We start from the raw sequence: 20532 nt of genomic DNA on the forward strand, positions 1-20532 counted from the left end.
CAGCCTTATTTATTATATCCAGAAGCTGGAAAGAACCCAGATGCCCCTCAGCAGAGGAATGGATACAGAAAATGTGGTACATTTACACAATGGAGTACTTCTCAGCTATTAAAAAGAATGAATTTATGAAATTCCTAGGCAAATGGATGGACCTGGAGGGCATCATCCTGAGTGAGGTAAACCAATCACAAAAGATCACAAATGATATGCACTCACTGATAAATGGATATTAGCCCAGAAACTTAGAATACCCAAGATACAATTTGCAAAACACATGAAACTCAAGAAGAAGGGAGACTAAAGTGTGGATACTTTGTCCCTTTTTAGAATGGGGAATAAAATACCCATGGAAGGAGTTACAGAGACAAAGTTCGGAGGTGAGATGGAAGGAAGGACCATCCAGAGACTACCTCACCCAGGGATCCATCCCATAGACAACCACCAAACCCAGATACTATTTCATATGCCGGCAAGATTTTGCTGAAAGGACCCTGATATAGCTGTCTCTTGTGAGGCTATGCCAGTGTCTGGTAAATACAAAAGTGGATGCTCACAGTCATATATTGGACTGAGCACAGGTCCCCCAGTGAAGGAGCTAGAGAAAGTACCCAAGGAGCTAAAGGGATTGCAACCCTATAGGAGGATCAACAATATGAACTAACCAGTACCCCCCAGAGCTGTGTCTCTAGTTGCATATGTAGCAGAGGATGGCCTAGTAAGCCATCAATGGGATGAGAAGTCCTTGGTCTTGTGAAGATTATATGTCCCAGTACAGGGGAATGCCAAGGCCAGAAAGCGGGAGTGGCTGAGTTGGGGAGCAGGGTGGGGGAAGGGTATATGGGACTTTCGGGATAGCATTTGAAATGAAAATGAAGAAAATATCTTCTAAAAATAGTACTTTATCTATTTAACAAAAAAAAAGAAAGAAAAAAGAAAAAAAAAGCATACACTTACATCCCCTCTATCTGGGGCTATTCTTATAGTTCTGCCACAGTCAGACATGCTGAGTTTTGCTTTATTATGAACTCTGAGTGACACACACAGCTCACGTTTATGGGGCATGAAATCTGTTTCTTTCCACCAAGGATTTTCATGGCTGATTCTCAACATGCCAAGGGATTCTTGAGAGAATTGTCTTATTTCTAAGTACCCGCCTTCTTCAGTTCAGTGTAGGACTAAGATTAGACTCTATCAAGAGTTGGCTAGTAGTTGATGACAGAGAAGTAATGCTCTCAAAATATGAAGAATTATATGTAATTATATGTTAACAAGTAAAGGATAGCCAGTAGACACTGACAAGCACATTACAGAAGAGAAATATGAAAAAGTGTTTTAATGTAATTGTAAATCAGGAAATTAAAATTTCAATAACAATGAAATAATTGTATAAACTGTAATGAATAGTACAAACTGACTTTTTTTTTTAAAATAACAATTGGGTAAGAGTCCATCCTGATAAGCATTTGTCATGGCTGAAATAATTTTCAGTTGTACACAGTGCAGTTATATTCTTTGTCCAGAAAAGGAAACAATTCTATGTTCTTGATATTCTCCAACTTATATCCCCTTTATTATCTTATAAAGAGAAAGGTAATTTATTTTTATCATATATTCATATTGAAGATGGAGAAAGTCTCATACTTACTATATTGTGCTAAATATGCCCTCAATAATGACTTTCTCTTCTCTCTTTCACAACAGGAAGCACCTTATTTTATTGTGGCATGTGTATCTGTGTGTCCGTGTCCGTGTCCGTGTGTGTGTCCGTGTCCGTGTTCGTGTGTATGTGCGTGTCCGTGTGTGTGTCCGTGTCCGAGTGTGTGTGTGTGTGTAATTGGACCCAATTAAATACTTAAATTGATTCAGCAGCAACAGAGCATTCCTCACTACCTGCCCCAATGTTCTGGGTTCCCAAATGAAAGAGAGAGAGGGGGAGGGGATGGGGAGAGGGAGAGAACCTTTATATTCTGATATGCCTAGAGCAGCTCAATGGCTGGTCCACTTCCTAAGCTCCATGTGGCTAATCCAACTCCCTCCAGCATTCCTAAATTTGATCTATATCCCATTTTTTCCACCTTTGCTGCCCTGGTCCTAGTCAGGCAGTTCTCGCGAGAATGGTCATCTTCCTTTTTAAAGTGATTTTCATCATTTTTATTAATAGTAACTTAATTTTAGTAACTTTCTGTTCACATTGTTTTCTTTAGAAAGATTTTGAGAACTTCAATATTTTACCTTAAAATTGTGAAACCTCTAAAGAATATTTTATTATAAACTTCTAGACTTACTGCATTTTTACCCACAGATGATATTTATAAAGTTTCAGATACTTGGAACACGTATACTGACCATGTGAACTAAAGGTCATTGTAAAATGATGGATTCCATATGTGCTCTTTGATAAAGAACACACTCTTCTATTATTGTGTGTTGGCGTATATCCTCCATTCTGTCTTATTAGTTATATACTTAGGCCCTCTCTGTCTTTCGATGTGTTTCATGCTGTTTGGTCTATGCTTGTAGAGTGAGACATTTATTGGAATCTCCATGTCCTCTCATATAGACTCTAGGGGCTTCTAAATGCTTGATTCCATGGAGGACAAAAAGCTTTGTCTTTTTTAAAATTCACAATGTTAAGCATTCTTGCCTCAGTGTAATTGTCAATCCACACAACATGTTCATAGTATAAGACCGAATATTCTTCGGTCTACTTTATGTTTAATAACTCTGAATGGATCTTGTCTACAAATTATGGATTTTTATAAAACTTCAAGGTACATAGCATTCTTTTTTTGAAAATGATAGTCTATTTAAATGTAACAGACTCTTATGGAAAAGTAAACTTCCATAAAGTTTAAATCTTTGTATTTAAAAGTCTAAGAAACATAAAATTAGTATCTATTGTCTACAAAGAACTTACAAATGTGGACTTTTCGGTTTCTTAGACACTGAAACATCTGTCTCTGAAAAGGAGCTAACTCAGTTGGCTCAGATTCGACCATTAATATTCAACAATTCTGCACGGTCTGCTATGCGGGATTGTTTGAACACGCTTCAGAAAAAAGAAGAGCTTGATATCATCCGTGAGTTTTTGGTAAATATGTTGGTCTAAAGAAAAGTTTATAATTTCCTTTTTTCTACCACAACTAGAAATTTTCTTTCCTTTTCTTTTTCTCCTCCTTCTTCTTTCACATTCTGTTCCTCTTCCTCTTCTTCCAGTTCTTCTTATTTTTTTATTTAGTACATTGCTTGTATTTTTAAATACCATATCTTTACAATAATGTACATGGTAAAAATAATCAAGTAGCATAAAGGCTACAGATATATCGACGCTTTCCTATTTCCTCCTCCCATTTCCCTCTGAGGCCACCGTGACTATTGGGCTTGTTATTGTAGACTTGAAGTGTTGGCATGCTGTTTATTCACAAGTCTACTCCATTAAAGAAACCTCTGTAACACACAATTTTCACTCATATTACCACTCTATACAGCTGTATCTTTGAGTTAATCATATGTCAAATATCTTCATTTTTTAAAATAGTTCTGGGAAATTTAGCTTGTTCTATTCTCTGCTTTTTAAACAGCAATCAATCATTCTTCATATGCTTTTATTTTATATGTGTCTTTTTAAAAAACAAATTTCTAGAAAGATAGTATTTTGTGTTGTCAGATTTTGACATTTGTTGATCATTAGTTTTGCTGATGATTTGTCATTTCTTTATTATAAGATACAAAATTATCTTTCCATGATTTTAAGCATTGCATATTAACATGCAGTTTTTACTCATATTTCTGCTTATTATTTTCATATTAATTACTCTTCATATAATAAAAATATTCCTTTTGTGATATATATATGTATGTATATATATACATATACAGTGTATGTGTATATATATATATGACACACAGTGGTCAAAGGACTTTTGAATTTTTTTTTTTAAAGATTTATTTATTTATTATATGTAAGTACACTGTAGCTGTCTTCAGACACTCCAGAAGAGGGCGCCAAATCTCGTTACAGATGGTTGTGAGCCACCATGTGGTTGCTGGGATTTGAACTCTGAACCTTTGGAAGAGCAGTCGGGTGCTCTTACCCATTGAGCCATCTCACCAGCCCGGATTTCTATATTATATCCATTTTTTAGTAATATTCATTTCAGTCTAAGAATATAATAAGATTTTATACTTTTATTGCACAATTAAATTTTTTTTAGTATTTTAATTTTTCATTCAGTATTCAGTTAGCATTTAACTTGATTTAAGGCTTTTAGAAGAAACCACTATTGTATATCTGTGCATTTGTCTTAAGACTCTACTAAATTTTATTTTATTTTATTTTATTTTATTTTTTTTTGGTAATGAATGATGGCATTTTACCTTAGATTTTTAAAAGTTGACCTTATTATTTAGGCACTAGTTCCATATTTCTTTCTTTTTCTTTTTTTTTTTTTGTTTGTTTTTTGTTTTTCGAGACAGGGTTTCTCTGTGTAGCCCTGGCTGTCCTGGAAGTCACTCTGTAGACCAGGCTGACCTCGAACTCAGAAATCTGCCTGCCTCTGCCTCCCGAGTGCTGGGATTAAAGGTGTGCGCCACCACGCCAGGCCCCATATTTCTAAGATATATCATATAGTAAGACTAATCTTTACTACCTTTGTGTGATTTTTTTTCTGTTTTTTTTTCTTAAAGATTTTTCTCTGGGTTAGGTTTAGAATTGGCTTTTAGAAGTAGACACTGGCCGTAGTACCCTAGTGCTGGACGCCTAGGCAAGCACCTTCCGAGGACCGACCATCCTTCACTTTTCCTTCCACACACATTACATTTCACAAAGTCACTTTGACTCACTGAGACTCCACATTAACCGTTGCTCACTTTCTTGGTGTTTTCTTTACGTATTTTCAGACACAAGTAGACACTATCACTAATACTATTGTTTCTGTAAGTCACATGATATTTGGTTAAATATTCTCCATTAATGGCCTAAGGATGGGAAAGTGTTTTTTTTTTTTTTTTGTCTTTGTGTTACAGTATCTAGAACTAGCTGATTAATAAATTTTTGTGAATTCACACTTGTTAAAGAATTTCTTTTGAAATGAGGATAATTCTTCTGGCAGTAACTCAGCTATAATTTTCTCAAGAAGAAAATTTTAAGCCACCATGTAGCTTTTTGTTGAAATATTTCTGTTATAGTTGTTTTGTTTATAAAATAATAATGGTATATGATTGAAGCTAAGAACTAAGTATTCTATTTTATTTTTCATGAAAGGGTAAACAGTAGTGTTCAGGTAGAAAACTATTTTGAGAATTTAACATTTTTTTATCAAGTGACTCATTGACTTATCTTAACTTGGGATATTGTAGGCTGTCCTTATTGCATGAGATTCTAGTTTCTCTGGTTTATTATATACCATTGAGTAGCAGGTTATACCATATGGAGTTTAAGGATAATAAATGCTTAACAAAGGGAGATTTTCATTCTTTTGAAATAGTAAATACATGGATTTTTTTAATTTTTGAAGGAGTTAGAACAAATGACTCTGCCTGATGACTTCAATTCTGGGAATACACTACAGAACAGAGATAAGAACAGATACCGAGATATTCTTCCATGTAAGCTGAGAACATTTTAAATTATTTTCCTGTTAATGGTAGGGGAAAGATAAAAGCCCACTCTTTGCATGACAAATTTTGAATTTCACCATTAACTCTAGAAGCTAGCACTGGATTACCTGGGCACAGTCTAGGATATATGATCTCTTCTGACAACTGTCAGTGAACTCTTTCCACTGCCCTTTAGTCTTGATTACCCATCTAAGACAAAGTCTGAGACATCTGTCACTAGGTATCCTAAGCCTGACTACCTTCCCTGGCAGTTTGTTTAAACATTAAAACCCAATGGAGCAAAAACAACAACAACAACAACACACAAAAAACCAAAAAAAACCAAAACAAAACAACAACAACAACAACAACAACATAACCCAATGGAGCTTTTTATATCCTCTGCCCTAGACATTAAAGCTAACTTATCAGTCTGCTACTCAACAGGTAGCTGATGTTTGATGATATCCAGAGCTTCCCAACACCGGTGGGAATTAGACCAGTTTCCCTTCCTTGGTGTATTTGCTCACCACATTTGTCAGTCTCAACCACCCAAGAAAAACAAACAAACAAACAAACAAACAAACAAAAACAGAAACAAAAATACGACAATGCAGTCTTAATGAAAACTTCATTCTGTGAGCATCTCTTAATATAATCATCCACTGTTCAAGCCAGAAAGCTGAGTCATTTGTTATATGCAAAAAGTTCTGCAAATTCTTCTTCTTCCACCTCTTTAATACTTCTTGAATCTCCCAACACTTCTCTTTTGACATTGCTGCCAACCTGGCCTGAGTGTCTCTCACCTCTCAGCTGATGTCTCTTTCCCACTCATTCAAACAGCTGCTGAAGTGATTTTCTTACAACATAGTCAGGATATCTGGCTGTTCTCTTCCATGGTCCTCTGGTACTGTCAGGAAAAGTTTTTCTTGGTGTTTGACTTTAAAGCTGCTCTGGGTTTCTTTTCTTCCTTCCATATGATTAAACCTTGAAACTATACAAGATCTACCTTCCTTCTCTGCTGTGGTCACCCCTTTGTCTTCCATAGCTCATCAGCCTAACCTTTGTTGTTTCCCTCAGAGCTAGATCTGGTGATTTTTTTCAAGGGTTCTAGTGTCTTGGGAGTGAGTACGCTTCCTACTTACCAAGTTATGCTTTAATGACTTTCATTGTTTCTGTAAATATATTTGAGAGTAGCACAAATTTTGCTTTACTTAAACTGTAATTCACCTAAGTTCTATTTTAGGGTTTGCTTACTTTGTAACACAGTCTAGTCTAATCTGAGCAGCAGCCTATGAACACATGCCTGGTTTCTTCATCACACATACAAAGGAAGTTCTGATAGCACATTAAGAAAGCAAGAAATCATTTATTTGCCCTCAGTTCAGTTAGTCTTCACTTTGCAAGCTCCAGCCTGCACACATATTGTTAATAATAAAACATACTGTTAGAAATACCATAACATGAATCAGATTTCAGTTATCACCGTGCCTTAGCTGTAAATAGTGCAGACATAACAAGTATAACAGCCGCCCCCTCAATGTACAAATGACTGTGTCAGTAAAAGTTGGAAGGAATACCAGGGCTTCACCTGATGTCTTTCCAAATCTGTTTGTGTTGTGTTAACAAACAGCAGAGCATGCAACTGTGCTGTCCCTTCATCTCCCAGTGAGAAGCCTGTGTGGCATCCTACAAACAGGTTAACCAAGAGAGCCGACTCACAAACACAGAGGTCAGTGGCAGCAAACTTATATACATATACATTGCATATATATTATTCTAGGGAAAATTTAGAATTGGACAAAATGCCCTTATAGAATAAATATCTGACTTGGAGCATGTGGTATTATTACCAAACAGGGAACTCTACTGCTGTACCCAGAGGGACTTGCTGAAGGGTGGCTTACCAAAATGAAAGCACTGAGTAGTTGGTGTGGTTAGCATGAAGGCCACCTAGGAGACATGTGCTGGCTAGAGGCTTTACATTACAGGAACTTTAGGGTAGCTTGTACCTATGTTCTTATGAGGAGTTCCCTATGATCAATTGGCAGGGGAAATAGGGCTTGACATGGTTCTGAATTGTTTCTGTGGCTCACCTGTGTCACTGGACAGTTGTAGTTCATTTTTGAGACATTGCTGAAGTGTAATGGTAATGGGAATTATGCCTAATGGGAATAACCTTGCTTGTTCATTTTTCTTGGAGAAATGGTTGGCAGATGGTCAAGGCCTTAGAAGGAACATAGTTGAAAAAGTCATAACAAAGGAGGTCTAGGGAAAAGACACATAGGTAGAGCTTTCCTCTCTCTCTCTCTCTCTCTCTCTCTCTCTCTCTCTCTCTCTCTCTCTCTCTCTCTCTCTCTCTCTGTCTCTCTCTCTGTCTCTCTCTCTCTTGGTTTTTGGTTTTTCGAGACAGAGTTTCTTTGTATAGCCCTGGCTGTCCTGGAAGTTACTTTGTAGACCAGGCTGGCCTCGAATTCAGAAATCTGCCTGCCTCTGCCTCCCAAGTGCTGGGATTAAAGGTGTGCGCCACCACGCCTGGCTTAGGTAGAGCTTTCCAAATGAGGAAATTCCACATCAATCCTCTGCTTGTGTGAGTGCTCATGAAGAGTGACCTCAACAGAGGACAGTAACCATGTGGGTAGGATACTGTCTGTGGACAGCAGTCATTTTCCCTCAGTCCTCGGCCGTTGTTCAATAGCTCATGAAAAAAGAAAACTCGCTTATTTGACACTATTGGAGGCTATGTATGAATTCAGCTTCACAGATGTCTTGCCACTCACGAAGAACAACCAGGCTACACTCAGTTATTGCCAAGTATCTGGGCTTCAAGAAGCATGGAGTATCGCAGAGTTCTTGATATAAAACCTTATTCCCCGAGGGGGCAGATTATGTTGAACCACTCCTATCATGAAAGAAACAGTGATTTTTTTCTAACAAAAGAGAAATTTACTCTGATTATGGATTTGCCTTTCCTAAGTGCAGTGATTTCTCTGAACTTACTGTCTGTAGACCTACAGAATGCCTTACATCATGGTGCTCCACACAAAGCAACTCTCTTTGTGGCAAATGGCTCTTAGCAGTGTTTTTTTTTTTTTTCCCTGTGAGGTTCACACAGACTTCACTCTCTTGAAGAGACTTACTTGATATAATGGTTGAATGATGTTTTGAAGAAAATTATGGTGCTAAGTAGGTGACAGAACCTTCCTGGGACAATATTCTCTAGTTGACTGAACACATAGTACCTGCTGTAGCCAGGATTTGGGGACTCAGGGGTGCACACTCTGGTCTCAGCAGGTACTCGGGTGTGGGGCATTTTACCAGGGCATGGGCTCCTTTTGAGAAACTACACACTTAAGGGAAAGCTTCTCCCAGCATCTGTTAGTTGCCAGTAGCACCTCAGCTGGGGATGGAGCTTTGGGCCCAGCTCTCCTCTTTGTGCTGGGATCTGCTCTAGTTGGACTTTTGTGGGTCTTGCATGTGCTTTCACAATCTTTGTGAGTTAAGGCATGCAGCTGCTGCTGTGTCCAGAAAACACTGTCCTTGTCATGTCTCCCACCTTCTCTGCCTCTGACATTTTTATGCGCCCTCTTCTGCAGTTGTGCTCACTCCTGCCTTTGGTGGAGGAGGTTTCTATATAGGTTTCATTTAGGGAGGAACTTCTTCTCTGCATCTTTCCCAGTCATGGGTCTCTACATTGATCATTAATGATCTGGTGCAAATATAAGCTCCTCTGATGAGGACTAAGAGGTACGCTAATATAGGGTATGATGATAGGTCACTAGGAGCTGATTTAGTACTATGTCCATCTAATGGTCTCCTAGGGTCTATAACTCCCTAGCCTGAGGTTCTCGGTCTGTTATGGTGTCCAGGATGGGTTTTATCTTGGGGAATGGATCTTTCATCCAGTCAGAAAGTAGCTGCTTGCTTCCATGCTCTTGGCCTTGAGGTCTTAACAATTCTCTTCGTTAATGTTATCCCAACTCAAGCAATGTCTTTGTGCAAACTTGAGTCTTCCTGTAGAGTCAACAAACATGTAATTTCTTGGGGATTTGTCGAGCCCAGAAAGGCTGCATAGACTGGGACAAGCAGGTTAGGAATTTGAATTGAATAATTGTGGTTTGTATCTGTAAGTTGGATTTTTACTAAAGTATTCAACACATTCGATCTTTCTTTTTAAAACTAAAAGTGTTTCTATAAAGTAGCATTTTGGATGGTGAGATGTTGCAACAGTTAGTACCAGGTACTGCTCTTGCTCTCATTTTGAAATATTTGGTGTTTTTCTATATTTGACAGTAGACTTTTCTATTCCTCTTTATAAGAGAATTGTGTGTCGTACGTTGGAAGTTATAGACCTTGTTTGGTGACAAGTAAGCATAACGTAGCTGGAGCATTGGTGGAGCAGAGCACAGATGTCTATGTGCAGTAAAGCAAGGGCCTGAAGGGTGAAGATTACTATGGGACAAAATGGCAGTTTTCTCTCCTGCTTCCTGACAGTGTAGACAAGCCCCATGCTGTTTGGAGCCAGTACTTTCTGTAGCATCTTTGTTGCCATATACCTTGTTTTGATTGCCACCTCACTCCACTCAGTGGAAGGTGAGAAAGGATTAGAAACGGTGGCTGCCTGGCTAGAATTTGGACATTGGTAGACTTCCATTAATACTAGTCTCCAAACCATTTTCCTATTTTGTAAAAACTCTTTTCTCTGTTGCCCTAAACTTACAGATTTCCCCAGTTTTCAGGAGAATACCATACCATTTGCTGTTGCCCCTGAGGGTGCTTCTGTGCTGTGTTCACTGGCACAGTAGTAGACACTGACAGCCCTTTCATCTCACACTACTGTGTCTCACAGAAGTCCTATAGGACAATGCTGATGGTACTCTTTCATTTCTTAAAAGATGCTCTTAAAGTCCTCCTAACTGTATATTTCTAAAGTCTTGCAAATAGGTTTTATGGAGGGATGAATTTATTTTTAACGTTTTACTGATTCTTTGTGAGTTTCCCATCATGCACCCCAGTCCTGATCATCTCCCCAGCCCCTCTGCTCCACCCACCAAAATAAAACACACATACACACAAACAAACAAGTAAACAAAACAAAAGAAAGCATAGAACTCAGCTGTAGTGTGTCACAGTGTGTCACAGTGTGTCACAGTGTGTCCCATAGTACACTCCTGCCCCACCCCAAAGTCTACATCATCTGTGAACTGTTGGGGCACATGGAAGGGCCAGTCATGCTGATGCAAATCTGCAGGCTCTCCATGGCACAGGGCAACAGGATAACCAGCAGGAGTCCCAGGGAGGATCTGATATTGACAGTCACAGAAGCCAGAGACCTCTAACCACACCAATGACTCATTGGAATGGAGGGATGAATTTAAACTTAGCTCTTTTGAAAGTAATCTCCCTTGTCATTTTCTTTTGAGAGGGTGGTAAAGAAAGTCATGGATTTACCTGTGTGAGATGCTTTCACAAGGTCTGGGGAGCTCAGCCCACTCTTGCGTTATTTTTACCACATGTTTCTGTTTCCATAATAGATGATTCAACACGTGTTCCTCTTGGAAAAAACAAGGACTACATCAACGCTAGTTATATTAGAATAGTAAATCATGAAGAAGAGTATTTTTATATTGCCACTCAAGGACCATTGCCAGAAACTATAGAAGACTTTTGGCAAATGGTTCTGGAAAATAATTGTAATGTTATTGCTATGATAACCAGAGAGATAGAATGTGGAGTTATCAAGTGTTACAGTTACTGGCCCATTTCTCTGAAGGAGCCTTTGGAATTCGAACACTTTAGTGTCTTTCTGGAGACCTTTCATGTAACTCAATATTTCACCGTTCGAGTATTTCAGATTGTGAAGAAGTCCGTAAGTCTTATAATGCTGCTTGTAGATTCATGTTTTACAATATAAGCTAGTGTGTTGGAATATGTACTGAAGGTGTGCCTTGTCTGCTCGCTACTACTGGGAAACCTGCTCTTTTCTGAAGGGAAATGGAGGAGCCATGGATCTGTGAGTGAGGGGCGGTAGGGGGAGTAAGAGGAATGGAGAGAGGGAGGCTGCTGGTGGGATGTATTGTACGAGAGGAGAGTAAATAAAAAGAAAAAAAAATTTGAAGTAACTTTTGTTATTGGTGCACACCTTTAATCACAGCACTTGGAAGGCAGAGGCTGGTGGATCTCTGTAAGTTCAAGGCCAGTCAGGTCTACAGAGAGTTCCAGGACAGCCAGCTCTAGAAGAAAATAGAGTAACCTTTTACCTCTTTGTCATCTAGAAGTGAAGCTATAGTTTTTGACTTCTGCTTAGCCAAACTGTGACTGGAAAGGAAGAAAATGTAAAGGGGATCACGGGGCAGGGAGTGGCTATCAGATGCTTCTGGTCCCCTGATGCCCTTTGGTGGCTTCTGCCAAATGTGGCAGACTGCACTGAGTTTGTCAAGAGTGCCTACTGCTGTGATGGATTCTACTGCCACACAGTGAGCAAGGAGACACCTATATTCTCCAGTACTTGAGTTGCTGTGCTGTGATAATGTCAAGGTTCACATAAGGTGCTTTGGGAACTGAGATGGGAAATAGTGTTATCTGGAGTTTAGGAAAAGGATTACTGAAGCTAACATCACATGTGGGTGGCAAAGTTCCTAGATAAGAAAGAAAGGAAACAGACAATTGAAAGAGACATTGGGTGTGTTTATAGAAACATAAATAAGTGCTCATGGAACAGAACTTTGTTACATTATCAAGGAACAATGAGGGATCAAGGGTGGTTGTAGACAAAAGCAGGGACCAGCTAGAACATGAAATGCCCCACTTCTGCAAAAGAACATGAATTCGATAAGTAGCAATTGGGACAAAACACTTAACAGGTAAGGTTGTTTTGTTTTTTAGTAAAATTGCCAGACTTCTAAGGCACTTAGGCCTTGGTACTTGTGACACTAAGAAGGTTTGAAACCATACTGATCCTATATTCGTAGTGACTCCTGTATGAGAGGCGCAGATCCTTCTGAATGTGTCAGCCAACTCTTCACTCTTAAGTACTTTGAAATCTTGGTTTATCTGCAGCCTCGTGATACAGAAGGAAACTGTTAGTGGAGGATTTGGAAGTCAAGCATTCAAATCCAAGCTGTAAATATGTGAGCCTTGTGGCTGAGCATATATCCCCCAGTCCTACCAATTCTATAAAAATGGAAACAGAATAGTACTTTTATCTTAGGCTGATATAAGGATTGAAGTCGATAACCCATGTGAAGCTCCTAGCACATTACCTGGTAGGAGTGAGTTCTGGATTCCTGCATCCTGACAGCGTTCTTGTTTTTTATTGTTTTCATTGTGTTCCTCTTTTTAAAATGGAGAAAAGCTAATTGTGGCAACTTTCAGAGTTTTTTTTTAAACAACCAGCTTAGCTTTCTGTATTCTGAATGCTCAGTACATCAGTGTGCACTGTCCCCATCAGCACCATCGTTACTATCATAGAAATTGAAATGAGATCTCTAATATAAGAAATCAATAAACATCTCTGTCTCTCTACCAGACAGGAAAGAGCCAATGTGTAAAACACTTGCAGTTCACCAAGTGGCCAGACCATGGCACTCCTGCCTCAGCAGATTTTTTCATAAAATATGTCCGTTATGTGAGGAAGAGCCACATTACAGGACCCCTCCTTGTTCACTGCAGTGCTGGTGTAGGCCGAACAGGGGTGTTCATATGTGTAGATGTTGTGTTCTCTGCCATCGAGAAGAACTACTCCGTAAGTATGTGATAAAGCAGATGAACTGATAATGTCTCTAACCATGCTTCTCACAGCCTGCTCTTGCTGGACAGCTCTGATCTGAGCAGCACAGCACATAGAGTGCACATTAGCTTAGGAGACTTCATTCTCACTGGGTTTGCTTCAGGCTCCTGGGACTGCAGTGAGGATTAACGTGAGTTATATCTGTGACTAGCTAGGAAAGTGTAGAGAGTGATGGGCACTCTGTAAGTAAGCAGTCATTTCCTTCCTTTGTGTGCCACTTAGGGCTTTAGTATTTCTTTTAGATAACTTCAACGAAATATTCTTGCTTTTGGTAAGAAAATCTGACATGCATGTATGTTGAAAAATGTTGAGCTCAGAGTTGATGAGGGGCCTCTAGGCTTAACTGCTGATTTTACTATCTACTTTAGATTTGAGTGGTTTTATATAAATTGCTCATCCTCTCTCAAATTCCAGTTGTATTATTTTATACACTTTTGTGGTTTATAACTTTAACTGTGTGTTTGTATGTGGGTATGCAAACATGCCAGGAGAGGAGAGACACATGAAACCCTCCTGGAGTGGAGTGACAGGTGGTCGGTCATAAGTTGTTCAGCATGGCTGCTGGGAATTGAACTCTTCAGGAGCAGTGTGTCCTCTTGAGCAAGGAGCCATCTTTCCAGCCTCAAAATTAGTTTTTTTTTCCAACATAAAATGAGGGGATAAGTATTCATGGGTATGAGCCAAACATTAGCAATCCCTTACTCTCTCCTGAACTGAGGTGTAAGAGACAGAGTCTGTAATTCTAAGAAGGGGCAAAGTGTCCACACTTCGGTCTTCCTTCTTCAGTTTCATGTGTTTTGCAAGTTGTATCTTATATCTCGCTATACTAGGTTTCTGGGCTAATATCCACTTATCAGTGAGTACATATCATTTGAGTTCTTTTGTGATTGTGTTACCTCACGGTCCATCCTCCAGGTCCATCCATTTGCCTAGGAATTTCATAAATTCATTCTTTTTAATAGCTGAGTAGTACTCCATTGTGTAAATGTACCACATTTTTTGTTTCCATTCCTCTGTTGAGGGGCATCTGGGTTTTTTCCAGCTTCTGGCTATTATAAATAAGGATGCTATGAACATAGTGGAGCATGTGTCCTTCTTACCGGTTGGGACATCTTCTGGATATATGCCCAGGAGAGGTATTGCTGGGTCCTCTGGTAGTACTATGTCCAATTTTCTGAGGAACTGCCCGACTGATTTCCAGAGTGGTTGTACAAGCTTGCAATCCCACCAACAATGGAGGAGTGTTCCTCTTTCTCCACATCCTCGCCAGCATCTGCTGTCACCTGAATTTTTCATCTTAGCCATTCTGACTGGTGTGAGATGGAATCTCAGGGTTGTTTTGATTTGCATTTCTCTGATGATTAAGGATGTTGAACATTTTTTCAGTTGCTTCTCAGCCATTCGGTATTCCTCAGGTGAGAATTCTTTGTTTAGCTCTGAGCCCCATTTTTTAATGGGGTTATTTGATTTTCTGGAGTCCACCCTCTTGAGTTCTTTATATATATTGGATATTAGTCCCCTATCTGATTTAAGATAGGTAAAGATCCTTTCCCAATCTGTTGGTGGCCTTTTTGTCTTATTGACGGTGTCTTTTGCCTTGCAAAAGCTTTGCAGTTTCATGAGGTCCCATTTGCCAATCCTCGATCTTACAGCACAAGCCATTGCTGTTCTATTCAGGAATTTTTCCCCTGTGCCCATATCTTCGAGGCTTTCCCCCTCCAAACGATGACACCATTGCCTACACTAGCAAGTGTTTGCTGAAAGGACCCTGATATAGCTGTCTCTTGTGAGACTAGGCTGGGGCCTAGCAAACACATAAGTGGATGCTCACAGTCAGCTATTGGATGGATCACAGGGCCAATGGAGGAGCTAGAGAAAGTATCCAAGGAGCTAAAGAGATCTGCAACCCGGTAGGTGCAACATTATGAACTAACCAGTACCCCGGAGCTCTTGACTCTAGCTACATATGTATCAAAAGATGGCCTAGTCGGCCATCATTGGAAAGAGAGGCCCATTGGACATGCAAACTTTATATGCCCCAGTACAGGGAAATGCCAGGGCCAAAAAATGGGAATGGGTGGGTAGGGAAGTGGGGTGGAAGGTATGGGGAACTTTTGGGATAGCATTGGAAATGTAATTGAGGAAAATACGTAATAAAAAATATTTAAAAAAAATGTGTACTATCAAACACATAAAAATTTCCCCTTTTATTAAAAATAGATTCTTATAAAAAAAAAGAGACAGAGTCTGATATATGGTGGTTATACACTGCTTTATTGTTGTCTTGTGGCACAATAGCTTGCTTCCTGAACTATTCCGTGCTGCAGTACTGAGGAAGAGATGTCTGCTGATTGTGCAGGCCCTAGGCAAGGTGGCTCTTACACTGCCCTAAGGACATGAAGTCCTTAGCCCAGTCAAGAGCCATGTGCCCTGACAGGTTTGTTCTGAAGTTACTTTCTTGTGGGACAAAGTCAGATTCCTGAAGTCTACGGCTCTGCACAGCCATTATCCAGTAGAGGCAGGCCTTCCTGTGGTGAAAAAATGCCTGCTATATTTTCAGTGTTCACCCACAGAGGACATCAAGGAGGAGCTAGAAAAACAGTCCTTAGGGAAAGATGACTCTCTCTTCAAAAGCATGGGCTTCTGTCTCCTAGCATTTCACTTTCTGACTGTGTGTTAGTCTCCGAACACTAAAGGATGGCCCTGGCCTGTTCTGGCCACTCATGACTACAGGCCATGAGACTGAGACTGGGGATGCTATTGTTTTCCAAAGCAAACTCAGAATATCATGATGAAGAATTCATATAAGTTGGATGGTCAGAAAAAGGCACCTGTCCTAAAACGTTTGCATGCTTATCCTTGTTCATATCACTGTGGCACTGTACAAGCTGCCTGTTATCTTTTGTCAAATGTAAGTAGCACGGTGCCCCCACAGAATAGCTTCTTCCACGTGAAATGTGCCTTATTTCTGATCTTACACAGCTTATGTGGCAGTTTCTCTTCTCAGTGGTACTTTGAGTTGAGGATAGAGCTCAGTGGTGAATGCTTGCCCAGCAGATGCAAGGTTTGAGGAAACAATGAAAAGATATTGTTTCTGTTTGATGAAATACTGTGGCTAAAAATAAGAACTCAGCCGTTGTTTCCTGACTTTCCATATAACCCAGACTGTCAGTGACTGAAGTTCTTACTGGTGCCGTGCCCTACTTGCCTGGGAAACTTCACTGAGCAGAGCTCATTTGTTGTCATCAGAGTTCTTTCTGTAGAAAGGCCTCTGGGACCTGGACACACCCACGCCTGTGTCAGTGGCTCAGGGTGTCTTCCTCTGTTCCCTACAGATATAAAAAATAGGAGAACACACAACCATTTATGTCTTTTTATTGATATGTATAGTCACTTTAATTTTTAATCAAGTTAGGTTAAAACCCCTTATAACATTTGAAAGCCAACTAGTTCTTGTCTTGAAGAAACATCAAGGGTTTGTCAGATATTCTCAGCAAATCTTGTTTCCTTTTTCTCTATCATCTGCATGTAGTAACTGTTAACCAGAAGCTAATGCAATGATGAGGAGAACAAGCCAGAGGTTAACATGTTTTCCTTTATATACATCAGTGTTTACCTCGTCTCGTCTGGAAGGCACTAACTCGGCGTTGCTCTTTGCCTTGTGAGTAGAGAGTTCTCCCGAAGCAGCCTTGGGCTGATTTACCTTCTGACTTAAAGTCCTTGGCTTGTCCCTGTGTGTCATTGCAACTTAGAAGCCCGAATTTCATCCTCTGAAATAGAAACTGCAAGTCACATTTGTGCTGTATTTTTCTGTAGTTTAGAACTAGGTGCATTTAAAGCATGGGTGCATCATGTGCCTACCAGTCACACAGTGATTGGATCACTGTTAGCCATATTTATAGATTCCTTCAACCACTGCTGTCACTGCCTGTCATTAGCTAGTTCCCAAACTTACCAACCTAGAGCACAATTAGAAATAACTGTCTTTTGTCATGTATTTAGCAAAATTTCAAAGAAATCATTAGAGCAGTTTTGACCTTTTTTGACGACTGTCTATGATTTTTACTGTTAGGAATTCAAACACTATTTTGTAAGAAGTCTGTTGAGTAGTAATGTGTGAAATGCTAAATATCTGCTTTTGTTGGCTTTCTAATCTACTTCTCTATAAAATAATCTTTTTGGTTTTGTAAAAATGCCTTCTTATTCTGAATGCCAATTAAGATAATGGTTCCTTTGTTTTGTTAGCTAGTACATCTTTGTCAATAATACAAGTGCGGTTTTAGCACATCACAATCAATAATTTTTATAAAATGCAATTTTATGTGGAGACCCAATTCCAGTAGAATTTGTTTGATCTTTTTTACTCTTCATTTCTTCTCAGTCATTTTCATTGTCTTGTTGTTGTTGTTGTTGTTGTTATAGTGGTTGTTGTAGTTGTTGTTGTGGTTATTGTTGTGTGGTGTAGATGTGGTAGTTGTTGTTGGCCAGTACAACCACACTCGGAAGACTGCGTCTGCTCTGGTAAGATAATTCAGCAAAGCTTCTTTTCCTATCAGTAAATTAAGGTTGAGGACTGCAGACTTACTGCCATAATTTTACTCAGCACTGTAGCAGTGTTAAAGCTCCCAAAGAAATACAGGTTTTAATTTTAATGACTTTTCCTTAGTTTCCCTTTTTGTGCATCATGCTTCAAATATCAAGTCTAGGAACCTAGACTTTGAGAAATTCAAGTTTTATATTTTAGACCCAAGTCCACACTCTCTGTTGAGTATGTAAAGCATGGAGTTTTGACTGAGAATTAGTCTCTATTTCCTTGTTGGCCTTGGATAACCAGTTGTTCCAGAAAAGGTGTTGAAAAGTTTATTCTTCCTACACAGAATTGTCAATATACCTTTATCAGAAATCACTTAGTGCATTCTCATGGGGCTGTTCTGGTCTGTACTCTGTTGCATTGATCTATGTGTCTCATTTTGCTGCCAGTACCAACCTTTGGATCTCTGTAACTACGTAAAAGATTTAATATTAGATAGAGTGGTTCCTTACACTTCATTCTTAAATTTCAAAATGTCTTGGCCAGTTCAGAGTCTGTGTTTTCCAGTGTAAATTTCATGACTAGTTTGTGCCTTAGTTAGGATTTCTATTGCTATGATTAAAACATCATGATCAACGGTTTATTTCAGCTTACAGTTCCATGTCACAGTAGTACATCACCGGTAGAAGTCAGGGCTGGAACTCAAGGCTACACCGAGGCAGGAGGAGTGCTGATTACAGGATTTCTTCACATGACCAACCTGCCCAGGGATGCCACAACTGACAGTGGGTTAGGCCCTCCCACATCCATCACCACTCAAGAAAGCACACCACATACTTGCCCATGGCAAGTGTTATTGGAGGCATTTGCTAGGTTAAGATTTCTTCTTCCCAAATATGTCACTAATCTCTGACAAGTTGACATAAAACTAGTCATCACAGCTTGCCTTCTGGGATTGTGGTAAAAATTACTATGTGTCTATATACATTTTTGGGAGAACTGACATCTTTCCTGTATTGAGTCAGCAAATCCATGAATATATTATATATTTCCTCATTTAATAGGTCTTTTAAAGATTCTTTGGTAAGCACTCCACAATCTTTTGAATATAAATTCTTTAAGTGTTCTGTTAAATTTATCCGATTTCATTTTCTTTGACCAAATTGGAAATTTACTATTTTAACTTTCAGTTTTCCCATATTTCTTGCACTGAAAGTAAGACATAGAAATGCAAATGATTTTTGCATGTTGGTTTTCTATCCTATGCCCTTGTCAAGCTCCTTTATTCTGAGTCTTATTTGTGGCTTAGTTACTTGTCATTTCTACGTAGATGATTTGTGTCATCTGCAACTAGATCTATTGCTTTCTTTTCAATACGCATGGCTTTTTTATTTTCTGGACTGATTCCCCTATAATTTGTTCTATACAAGAGCCTAGGGGGAAGATGAAAGACAGGCTAAAGATTAGGAGAAAATAATTTCAAACTATGAATCCAAGAAATGCCATGTGTCTGGAATACATAAGGAACTCTGACAAACAATGCCTGCCAGGCAGCAGTGAGGACCCGAGGTCAGGCTTGAGGCCTGCATAAGAAGTTGAGCACTATTCCATTCATATTCCACTCACTTGTGATCCTCACATTTGGGAGGCAGAGACAGGCGTATCCCTAGAGATGACTGATTGGCCAATCTAGCCTAATTGATGAGACCCAGGTTCCAGAAGGAATCTGCCTCATAAAAGAAGGTGAACAACTCTTGAGGGATAAGACCTATCATTGACTTCTGCATTCTATATGTACACACACACAAGCACCACCCCCCCCCCCACACACACACATGAGAGAGGGGGATATGTAATATGATTATAGTTGGGAAATCTGAAAACATCATGTCAGCATAGCCTGAGTTCCATGCCTATACAGTGCTGGCACCACACTGCCTTTCCAGATGAGTGCCTGTGTTGCGGCTGATCCATGGGCTGCTTGCTTGGTCACTCTCAGCAGAGCTCACTACCAATGCCCAGTGGCTGGAAGACTTCCTAAATTCTTCACATTTCTGCACCATGTCATTATGACCTAGCAGCAGACCTTTGTGACCGACAATCTGTGGCCACCTCTAGCTGTCAGGTGCACACTACAGTGTTAGTGAATTAACAGGGCTCTTTCTATAAGAAACATGCATGCTCATGTGGTCAAGGTAGGTATTCTATGCTTGTCCAGAATTATACTGCTGCTTTGAGGTCTCTCTGTGATTAGCATACAGGGAGTAAGCTCTTTGAGAGTGCTCTTCCTCACAGATGACGGGTTTCTTCTTCCCCCTTTAAAGCCTGCTATGACAAGTCTTTCTTTCTTTTTTTAAAATTAGGTATTTTCTTCATTTACATTTCAAATGCTATCCCAAAAGTCCCCCATATCTCCCCCACCCACTCCCCTACCCACCCACTCCCACTTCTTGGCCCTGGGGTTCCCCTGTACCGAGGCATATAAAGTTTGCAAGACCAACGGCCCTTTCTTTCCAGTGATGGCCGACTAGGCCATCTTCTGCTACATATGCAGCTAGAGACACGAGCTCTGGGGGTACTGGTTAGTTCATATTGTTGTTCCACCTATAGGGTT

At 39.7% G+C, this 20532-nt stretch overlaps 1 protein-coding gene across 7 annotated transcripts in view; it reads left to right on the top strand.

Moving 5' to 3' along the window:
- Positions 1-20532, top strand: part of Ptpn20 (protein tyrosine phosphatase non-receptor type 20) — a 54653-nt gene that overhangs the window by 31027 nt on the left and 3094 nt on the right. For 6 of the 7 annotated variants that reach the window (XM_021181772.1, XM_021181775.1, XM_021181773.1 and 3 more), the window contains 4 exons: positions 2943-3091; positions 5517-5607; positions 11133-11467; positions 13127-13342. In XM_021181772.1, the coding sequence (XP_021037431.1) occupies positions 2943-3091; positions 5517-5607; positions 11133-11467; positions 13127-13342 (791 nt within the window). Of the gene's footprint in view, positions 1-2942; positions 3092-5516; positions 5608-11132; positions 11468-13126; positions 13343-20532 lie in introns of those variants that run through there. The other variant, XM_021181778.1, reaches the window with a different exon arrangement.

Source organism: Mus caroli, chromosome 14, assembly GCF_900094665.2.
Source record: "Mus caroli chromosome 14, CAROLI_EIJ_v1.1, whole genome shotgun sequence".
In the NCBI taxonomy this organism is placed as follows: Eukaryota; Metazoa; Chordata; class Mammalia; order Rodentia; family Muridae; genus Mus; species Mus caroli.